Genomic DNA, 11,062 nt, shown 5'->3' with positions numbered 1-11,062 from the left:
TGCTGGGCGCCCACACTGTCACCCACGGCCCTCCTGCAGGCGCCTTGGAGTGGGTCCCTGGCAGTGGGCAGGGCTGGCCCGCCCCTGCAGAGTGAAGGATAGCCTGGGCTTGGGAACCATGTGTGAGGGTTGGAGATGTCTTTGGGGCCTGTGATCTGCTCCGGGTTGGGTTGGGCTGGGCTGTAGTTGAGGGGCTTTGGGGGACACTGTGGTCCTCATAGGCTCAAACCAACGTCCACCATGCAGGGTGGTGGCCCTCCCTCTGGAGCTGCTCAGACATTCACATGTGTGTGCACATGGCCAGGCACATACAGGCGCACGCACACATGTGCAGAAATGCACATACGTATGCATATTCACGCATGCAGATACACAGACACAGACCCGTGCACACAGGCACACACATGCACAAATGCATCACATGCAGAGAGACTCAGGCGCATGTGCACACACAAAATGCACATGTATGCATATGTATGCATGCACACACACACATACCCAGAGCTGCACCTGCAGGCACACACACACTTATGCCCACATGTACACTTGTTTTTGTGAAGCACAGACATGCACACCCGGGCATATGTATGCAAGCACACACACCTACACGTGCAGACCCTCTGGCCTGAGAAGCCCAGGTCTTCCAGAGAGATGGTTGTGCGAGCTTCTGTCTCCCAGGACCAGGCAGAGGCAGCATAGAAGCTCTGATCCGTCTGTTCCTAACCCAGCAAGTGACACACAATAGCCTCTCTGTGTGGCCCTGAGTGGAGATGAGATTCAAAAAGAAAAAGAGCAGCTTTCAACTTCCTCTACATGAAAGGTCATCGCCCCCTCCCCACGTGGGGGTGTCAGGCGATGAGGGAGCCTGGGAGCCCAAGCAGGCTCTCGACAGACAGCTGTCTCTCGCACGTGATGGTGCCGCCGTCTTTCTCACCAGCAGCACGACGCTGCAGGCTCTGGGGGCTGTGGGTGGAGACAGACCGCCTGTGCCCTTTACATCCTTCCTGCCAAGCCCGCTGCTGTACTCCAGATGCCGGCCTTGTTTGCCCTCCCCGCGTATCTCTGAGGTCCCCACGAATTGCTGGGTGGCACGAATGTGAGATCCCTGCCACGCTATCCAAAAGGCAAGCCTCCACTTACAGGAGGGATGAAGGCCCTGAGGGGTGGGGGGTGTCCCATCCCCCTGAGAGTTGGGGGTGCAGAGGGCCCCTCTGGACCTGACCTGCCACCTGGCGGTCACTGTGGTGAGAAAGGGGTCCTGGAACTTCAGGCCTGGGGTTTTGGGGTGAAGATGTCCTGTCTAGAGGCACCAGCTGCCCACAGCCCTGCAGCCACCCTGGCTGAGAGCAGATGATCCAGCGAGTCCTCAGGGGAACATCATCCTCTTTGCAAAATAACTGTGGAATTAGAGCTTGATGTGGGCTTGGGGGTGCCTTGCAGTGTCTTAGTTCATTCCTACCCAGCAAAGTGGCTGACGTGAGAGTGGGGTCTGCACCGACAGCAGGACCTCCCTGTTCACCTGCTCCCGAGACCACCAGGGAGCCATGCTGTGGCTGTGGCTGAGGCTGAGGGTGGGGCAAGAACCCAAATGCATGGAAACCTGCGTCATCCGTCCAGCACTGGATCCCAGGGTGTCTCTAGACATTTTAAAAGATCTTTAAAAACAGGGAAGACGGAAACCAACCCCCTTGGGGCGGCAGCTCCCTTAAACTTTCAGCGACTGCCATGTGAACAGAGCTTTCTGTGGCTCCAAAGAACACAGCCTTATATTCCTTTGGTTTTCTTGAGGTTCTTATGCCAGAAAGATGAAGGTGTTGTGTGCCCTCTTGCCCTGTGAGGCTGCTCCCTCAGCCACCAGCCCAGGACTGGGCGTCCGGCCGTTCTGTCCACGCTGCAGCCCTGCTGTCCGCTAGATGGCGCTGCATCACGCCCATGGCGGACCTGTCGGGAACCCAGGAAGGCCTGGCCGAGTTCGAGGTGGGTCTCTGGAGACCCAGGCGTCAGCACAAGGACGGGGACGAGTCCCCTCCCTGGAGGGTGTGAGATCCCCTCATCGCTGGGCTCTGGGCACCCAGAGCAGATTTTGTTCAATCACTGCTGGAGAAGCATAGCCTGCCTGGGAAATGCCCCCTCCCCTCTGTGGAGCCGGGAGGTACGTGTGCAGGCATGTGTGTGCACGTGTGTGTACTTGTGTGTGCTCACGCCTGTGCCTGTGTGTGCCTTGTGCTTTCTGTGCAAGGATGTGTGTGCATGCATATGCATGCATGCACACACCAGCACACACTCCTGTGACTGCATGCTCTTGTGCATATGTGGGGGTTCCGTGTGTGTCTGGGGGCAGGGAGGTGTAGGAGGCAGCTCTGTCTAGCCCACTGGAGGCCAGCCCTGTGTATGTGCTGGACTTCAAGATGACAAAGACCTGCCCAGGTCTCAGCCTCAGCCTGTAACTGCTCTGAGCCTCCATTTACTCATCTGTAAAATTGAGATGCCCCAGTTACCTCCCAGGTGTGATGAGGCCCCACTGAGACCATGGGGCGAGAGGGCCCTCCCCGCATGCTATGGCTGAGACCATAGCATCCTGTCCATCATGGGGGTGCCATGGAGTCCCCCATCCCACAGGAGAGGAGACGCAGGCTGAGAGGCGAAGCCACAAGCCTGACTCTGCGCCCAGGCTGCCGTCCCGGGCCGCGGTGCCCACACTGTCACTCAGCCCTGGCTGGAGATGTAGTGCTGAGGTGGGCAGATGGCTCCCCCAGCCCCACGAGGCTCAGTGGGACCTGGTGGAGGGTGGCACTGGCTTTGGAGGAGCCTGGAGCCCGGCCTCTCTGTGCTGGCAGCCGGGAATGCTGAGAGGCAGGAGGAAGCTGGGGGTCCTTCCTGAGCCCCCACTGCATGGGGACAAAACCCAGGGACCCCCGCCAGGCAGAGACCCCACCGGGCTCAGTTGCCAGACTTCTGGCTGTCAGCTGGCACAGAGGCCCAGCAGGGGCAACCCCAGAGGAGGGGAATGTGTCATTGGGAGCCTAGACAGCCATCAACTAGTCCTGGCCCAAACGTGGAGCGCCTGGTGCCGGGCCCTTTGGCAGGGCCTTCCTTGGAGACCGAGGTGACTGCTGGTGCCTGGACCCAGCAAGCTCCCCCATCTCCCCAGGTCACCAGAGGGCCCGAGTCACTCCTGGGTGAAAACACAAATCCAGGCTGGGGTAGCTGACAGGTGGTTTCCAGGGAGGAACTGAGGGGCTGAGGGGCAGGAGAGGCGGGAGCTGGACACAGTGACTTCTGGGGCATCAGGCCTCGGCCATCTCCGAAGGAGGGCTCCCAGGAGGTGCACGTGGACAAGATTTCTGGATGAGATCAGGCTGCTTACCCGTCTACCAGGTCCCTGCAGCTCGGGTGTCTTTGTGAACCTGTCAGTAATTGGGGTTGGGTCCAACAGGCTGTGCCAGGCTCCTTGGCAGGGCAGTCCTTGCAGCAGTCCTTGAAGGTCACCTTGAGAGCCAAGGCTGGGCAAGGCGATGGACCCATCAGGTGCAGGGGGGATGGTGTCTGGGGCCCACGAAGGTCACGGTGTGGCCCCGCAGGTGCCAATGGGGGAGCCAGGGTCCAGCCACCCATGCTTGCCAGCTGGGTGCCCTGGTACCAGGGGACAAGCTCCTTCTTGGTTTGTGCAAAGGCTGGTGGGCCCCATCCAGGGGCTGCTGCCCAACAGTGTGCTCTCAGATCCCCAGGACACGGGGGCCCCAGCCGCATGCTGTGCTCAGCCCCATCGGACACTAGGCACCCCCCCTCTATGGAACCAGAGCTCCCGAGGGGATGCTAGAAAAGTGTGGAGCTGTTTTCCTGGGCACTGAACCCCCTGTCTGTGGTAGGAAAGACGACAGTATTAGTGATGGGGACGCAAGGACACCTGTGGCTTCAGAGCATCAGCTTGGAGTGTCTGACTGAGCCATGAGACAGCCTCACCTGGGGAGAACTTTCTTCCCGTTTTATAGAGCGGTAAATAGAGGCTGCTGTGGCGCCTTGCCAGGGAGCCCTGGCTGCTTCGAGGTTGAGGAAAGCAGGGAGGTGAGCAGCTCGGGGGCCTGCCCTGCAGGTGCACCTGGACCCTGGGTGGGCTCTGCCACACCGTATGCCTTCCCCAGAGCCCTCTGAGCCTTGGCCGGTGGGCGGACGGAGAAGGTTCTGCAGGGAGGAGTCGGGAAAGAGGGAGGGACTTTGTGAGGGACCACAGGGGAAGCAGGGCCGAGCCTCGGTACCTCAGCCTCTGCTGTCCTCAGTCGGGTCTCCCACCAGGTCCCTTCCACCCGCTGTGGCCTTGGCGTCCTTCTTGCTTGGGCCCCATAGGTCAGCTGTGGGTGCCTGGACACCCATAAGTGGCCATCCTGCCTGGGTCCCTGGACCTCTTGCCACCTCTCCCATCCCCACACACCTGCCACCATGCCAGCAGCCACTTTCTAGAGCCTTCCATAGCAAATGAGTTCCTTCAGCCCAAATTAGGTGCAGGGGGAATGGTGAGGCTTTCTATAAAAGCCTCTCTGCTGATGACGGATTCCTGCACAAACAGACCTCCACTAGGGACTGGAGTGACAAGCTCTCCCCGCCGAACGCAGTCGGCGCGTCTCCCGTGGAGCCCGCGTCTCCTGGGAACAGCCTCCTCCTCTGACAAACAGGGCCACAGAGCCAACTTGTTACAGTTTGCAGAGAGCCCGCTGCCCTCCGCCGCAGCTCAGTGGGGTGGGTGCCTGGGCCCCGGGCCACCCCTCTGGTGCTGGTACTTGGCTCCTCTTTTTGCAAAATAGAAAGGAATTTCCAGAATCTCAGCAAAACTACACGGCAGCTTGAACTGTGGATTTGGCATCTGTGCGAAGCACCCTTTCCCTTTCTTGGGGCAGTCAGGCTGGAAGGAGACCTTGCCTGCCCGGGGCACCCCTGAGGTGCAGGGCACCGTGCCTGTGATGCCCTCATGGGCACGCTAAGCTCCCCACAGCCCTGCAAGAGCTTCCTGCTGATGGCTCCCGAGTTACAGATGGAGAAACCGAGGCGGGTTGTTTACTGGGCCTGCCCATCTGGTCGGCAGCAGAGCGGACGCCCCGTCCGTGCAGCCCCTGTGCAGCTGTTGCTGGCCACTTTGTCTGTTTGTTAGGTTGTGATGGGACCCCATTCCGGGAGCCTGCTGAGCCACAGCACACACGGTGAGAAGCCATTCAATGGCATTTCTTGAAAAATCATGCTTCAATCGAATCTCTTCAGTAAGTTACATGGGTTTTTCACTAGTTAACCGAAATAAATTGCATCAGAGGCTAGTGTTTATGAATTTTTAAAACAACGCGCCTCTATTTATCTGCCATTTGTTTCATTTAATTTTTTTGTCTGTGTGCCTTCCTGTTTGCGGGCAGTGCAGCTGCGGGCCGGGCCGGGCCTGGAACACTCAGCGTAGGCTGCCTAAATATTTTATTTGCCAGTTGCAAACAGGAAACGTAATTAGAGGCCTGATTGCCAGCCACGCCAGGGAAAGGGGGTCTCGAGGGGGGCCGGGCTCCCTTTAATCTTTGGAATTTATAGCGTTTGGATTACAGAGCCACAGGGAACAGCCTTTTTGTCTTTTATTTTCTTAACTAGAATGAAGGCAAAGGTTTCTGCAGATAGGAAATTCCCCAACTCACATGACATCCATTGAAATTTTAATAGAATGCTAAAATCCAGCCCCTGAAAGCATCCAGCAGCAACTCCCGTTTGCTTTGAGTCACTGGGTTGGAAAACACAAGACAAGGTCGAAGAGCAAACAGGGACGTGGTGGTGGGAAGTGGGGGGAGAAGGAGGAGAACTCGTTCCGAAAATAATGAAGAAAAACAGAGTTCACAGCTCTTGTAGAGCTCCGTAATTAAAATCCCGGGCGGAAGCGATTATTTCTCTTTAAGCAGCACCAGAATTAATTTGCCCTTCTAAGCCCTTTATTTTCCGGGCAAAAGAGCTACTTGTCTCTTGCAGTAGCGTACTTGGTAGCCAGCCTTCACCCGGGAAGACCCCAGAAGCCGGGAGTGAGGTGGTCCAGCCTTCTGCCTGTCGGGAGGGGGTCAGTTCAAGGGCAGAAGTTGGTGCAACTGGGGAGCTCCTGGAGAGGGGTCCCCTTTCCTGTGTCTCATGCAGCCTTACACATGTGGGTGAACGCATAGGGACCCGGGGACGGAGCTGAAGATTGGGACCACCCGGGCCTGCCAGGACACACACAGAGCAGGCGGCATTAAGATGACCCCTCTGCAGGACAAAGGTTGGCAGCTTCAGGTCTGGCTGACCCTGCCTGGTGGGCAGGTGGCCTCTGCTCCCAGCAAGCATGTCAGGGAACAGAGTGGCCAACCCCACACCGCCATTCTTGGCTTCAGCTTCCTAGGGGCTGCTCCTGGCCTTCCCAGCCTCTGTGGAGCCCCCGTGGGAGACAGACCAGGCGCTGGGGCTGATCCAGGCGCTGCTTCTTGTTGGCCTGTGGTCTGTGGCGGTGCCGGCCTCCTGGAGCTTCTTCTCCAACTGGAGTGTGATGGACATGCTGTCCCCACCTCGGTGAGGCTCCGAGCGGAATGTGTGGGAGAGTTCCCAGCCAGCCAGGCCCCTGCAAGCTAAAAGAAAAAAAAATAAGATGACAAAGAGGAAAGTCATCTCTAATCTCACCGCCCAGAAATAATCTCATGACAGGTGTGGTACAGAGCCTTCCAGACGTTTCCATGTGCCTTATAAACTTAAATGTACGTTTTCACAAAAATGAGGCATGCCCACTGCCCTTGCCTCTCACTCTCTGGTGCACAGTGAATGCCCGTCCTGTCTGTTGGGCATGAGCTTCCACAGCAGCATCTTGGCATCTGCTGCAAGCCCGTGCCATCATTTGCATGCCCGTTCTCCTGTTGTGGAAGGGAAGAGTGTTTTCCACTTTTATGAACAACACTGCGGCGGGCAGGCTGTGCTCATGGATGTTTGTGGACTTGCCGATCACACACAGCGTCTTTGGAGGTCAAGGGTGGTGCCTGGAGCTGCTCAGAGTTGGGGTGCGTGGATGCGGCCAAGGGGCTCCCCACACCAGAGTTAGCTGCAGGGGCTGGGACAGGGCTGGCCCCAGGGCTTCCATGCACAGCTGTGCAGGCTGCGTACTGCATTCTTCTGGGAGGCCTTGTCATCTGAGACATGACGTCAACGGCGTCATCTGGAATTGTGCACAGTACTGGCCCTGCTGGGAAGGTATGGGCGAGGAGAGGACCTCGAGAACCCCGTGGCCCCTCTGCTGGGATGCTTGAGCAGGCTGACCACACTCCTGTCGCTCGGCTGCTGTTGGTTGATTTCACCTTTCCCTTTGGAGCGCTGACCTGGGTCTGGGCGCTATTGGCCTTGGGTGAGGAGTGAGGCCCTCTCTGGCTGAGTCGAGTCTCTGTTGCTGCCAGTAACTGGGTTCCCCTCTCAAGCCTCCCCATCTCCCCTTCTTGTGATCTTTGCTGTGCCCTCTGTCCTGGACTCTTTTTTTTTTTTTTTTTCCTTTTTAAGACAGAGTCTAGCTCTGTCCCCAGGCTGGAGCGCAGTGGCGCAATGTTGGCTCACTGCAATCTCCGCCTCCTGGGTTCAAGCAATTCTCCTGCCTCAGCCTCCCGAGTAGCTGGGACTACAGGCGTGCACCGCCACACCCAGCTAATTTTTGTATTTTTAGTAGAGATGGGGTTTCACCATGTTGGCCTGGATGGTCTTGATCTCCTGACCTCATGATCCGCCCACCTCGGCCTCCCGAAGTGCTGGGATTACAGGCATGAGCCACCGCGCCTGTCCTGGACTCTTATCTTTTTTTGTGCCTGTGTCCAGTTCTCTCTCATCATTCAACGCCCGGGCCATAGTGCTTGGAAGCCTCTGTGACCCTCCTGAGTGGGCCCCGGATATCCAGGGAGCTCTGGCGGCCGAGCTGTGGGAACTTGGGGTCCTGGGCACGTTCCTGCTGGAGCTTGAGCCCATCCAGGTCCCAGGCCTCTTCGCTCAACTCCCCTACCCCAGCACACACACAGTGGCCACTGAGATGTGTTTGCTGAATGAACAAATGAAAGCTGAGTCCATGCCCAACGTTGTCATGTTTTATTCTCACAGGAACGTGGTTTGTCAGGTAGGAGGCAGGGAGACGCAGCTGCAGGGACCTGTGGCAACCTACCGGGCACATCCTGGAGGGGCCTCGAGGACTCCCATGGCACCTGGGAGGCATGGACCCTCATCCCTGCCGTGCTTGGGGAGGCAAGGGTGCTGACTGAGCCCAGGGCAGGCACATCCTGCTGCAGCCAGCATCGCCGCACACATACCCTCAAACATATGCACATACACAGGCACACACCCCCAGACACATGCATATATACCCTCACACACATGCCTCCTGCACACGTGTGCATACACTTGCACACACATCCCCTCGCACACGTGCACATTCACACACTGCACCACATGCCCCCAGGCACACGTGCATCCTGTGGCTGCTGCTGAGTGCCAAGGGCAGGGATGCTCAGCCTCCTGGTCAGTGCCCTAAGTCCTGGCCGCGCTCTCTGCCTTCCTCATCTGAGCCACTCACCTGCCCCGGAAGTCTCTCCCCTCTGTATTTCGGCTGCTTCTCTGGATGAAGCCCTCCCTGGCTGGGTGGCCTTTCCCTGCCGAGGTGAGACATCAACCAGCAGGAGTGCAGGCTGCGCTACAAGGTGAGCTCAGCTCGAGTTGGGAATTGGAATTGGGCACACACACCACCCACGGCCACACATGCACATGAACGAACACACCCAACCACAATCGCACATGGTCATGCAGGCATGCACACACATGCACACATTCACTCTCATAGATATGCACACACACACAGCCTCACACACATGCAGCCTCACACACATGCAGCCTCACACATGTGCACACACATGCAGCCACACGATGCACCTCACACATGTGCACACACACATGCACAGCCTCACATGCACACACACGTACATGCACACACATGCGCACACATGTACACACACATGCATCCTCACACACACCCTCACACACGTGCACACACATGCACACACATTCAGCCTCACACACGTTCACACACGTATACACTCGTACATGCACACACATCCTCACACACATGCACACACATATACACTCGCACATGTACACACACCCTCACACATATGCACGTACACACACTGCACACATGTGCCCCCATGCACAAACATGCACACAGTGAGGCTGGAGGGGCTTCCACAGGATGCCGTTAGGGGGTCTGCCCTGAGAGGCCAGCTTTCCATCTCCTGAAGGCCTCACCAGGTCTTGGCTGGGAGAACTGCCCTGATGGCTCGTTCTCTCCAGCCTAGGGCCCTTCCACAGCGTGAAGTTGCTCTGACCCGTTTCTCACTTCCTGGGTGCCTCAGAGCCAGGAGGCTGGGAGATGCTTCAGTTAATGTTTCACCGTTTTTAATTAACCATGAGAACACGGAGGGATGGTGAGCCTGGCATTTTAAAATATGAATTATGAAAAGCCTCCCCTCCAGATGCTCCCCTCTCAGCTGCTTTACCCCACGGGCTTTAGTTTGTTTGCTTAAAATTTGTTCCTAACTTTTTTTTTCAGCCATGAACAATGTTTTCTGCTTTCACTTAAGAGGGTGGCCAGTGAAATTTGAATTAAATTTAGAATCTAAACATTTATTGAGTGTCAAGCACTATATCGAATTCGGGTGATTTTGAGATGGGGAATACCCAGTTTTTACCCTTGAGGGTCGTACGAGTCTAGCGATGTGAGTTCTACAAAGATTCATTGATGCTTTCATGATCTACTCACGAAGCGTCATTTATTCATTAGGTGCCAGGTTCCGTGCCAGCTGCTGGGGTTGAGGGTGGAGCAAGGCATGGGATCTCTTGGCCATTACAGTCCAGCAGGGATCAGAAATCCACCTAGTGATCACACAAATATGCGTGGAATTAAAGCTGGTGTCAGTTCACGGGGAACTTACCTGAGGCGAACGGGCGGGCTGCCATGAATGTGGCCTTATTCTGCCGGTGTTCACTGAGTGCTTTCTCCTTGACTTTGTTCCTCTGTAGAACGGGGATGAGGGTGCTGTGGGCACAGCGAATTAATTGAAATTCACATACTTTCCAGAGAAATGGCAGCTTCGTGGAGGCCTCAGCACCCACCCAGCGTCTCCCCTCCACCCAGTCTTCCTGCGTCCACCCAGCACCCCTGCACCTGCTCTGGCCCCTGTACCCCGTCAATCCTCCATCAGTGCCGCTGTTTGCCTTGGTCAGAGAGGGCCGGGCCAGGCCTGAGGGCAGGGAGAGATGGGCAAGTGACGAGGGGCTGCCCCTGGCCTCCGTCAACACCAGGCATTTGGACTTGGGGCTCCTCCTGCAGGTGAGGACTTTCTTTCCATGTTAGCTCCAAAAGACGAGGAGGAAAAACAGTCCTGGCTAAACAAAGAACTATGGTAACCAACTTGAAGAAAGGAAACGTCTGAAGCAAACATGTTCAGTTGTTCATGTAGTCGCTCGCTCATGCACTTGTTCACTCCGACCTTTACTGAACTCTGACTATGGCCCAATTCTTGCGGCAAGGAGGATAAGCCAGTAGCTGTCACCCTGTTCAGTGGCCAGGCATGGCCCACATGGCTAATTGGTGCTTCCCTGCCCCATACCCAAGTCCTCAGTCAGATTCATAAACCTGAGGCCCTGGGCAGCTGGGCCGCAAGGAACTTCTTTTTGCTGCCCTGCTCATCCTGAGGATGATGGTGGAGGAGGCACTTATGTGTCCTGAGCCACTCCCTGACCAGAGGAGATGGTCCTGGGACCATCTTGATGACAACAGCATCGAGGGGGGCCCTGGAGATGTGCGGCCCAGGGGAGGCCGATGCACAGAGGAGGAGCTGGCTGCCAGTTCACCGGCTACTCAGTGAGTGCAAATTCCGGGCCAGGGAATGCTCTGGGAGCTGCGGCCCTGATGGGACAAGGCCAGCCTGGCAACCTTGTATTTTCATAGAAATCACCTCGTTACTTTGAGCTATTCAAAGCCTCCCAAAACTGCTTTTAACAG

The 11,062-nt window shown here is 56.8% G+C and overlaps 1 protein-coding gene across 1 annotated transcript; it reads right to left on the bottom strand.

Moving 5' to 3' along the window:
* Nucleotides 1–1,646: 1,646 nt before the first annotated feature.
* On the bottom strand, nt 1,647–3,750 carry C8H9orf62 (chromosome 8 C9orf62 homolog). Its single transcript, XM_012508714.2, is given in 3 exon segments — nt 1,647–1,844; nt 1,846–2,030; nt 3,435–3,750. Coding segments are annotated over 3 exon segments (699 nt in total).
* Between the last annotated feature and the right edge of the window lie 7,312 nt (nt 3,751–11,062).

Source organism: Nomascus leucogenys, chromosome 8 (assembly GCF_006542625.1).
Source record: "Nomascus leucogenys isolate Asia chromosome 8, Asia_NLE_v1, whole genome shotgun sequence".
In the NCBI taxonomy this organism is placed as follows: domain Eukaryota; kingdom Metazoa; phylum Chordata; class Mammalia; order Primates; family Hylobatidae; genus Nomascus; species Nomascus leucogenys.
This window is presented reverse-complemented; position numbering and strand designations above follow the sequence as displayed.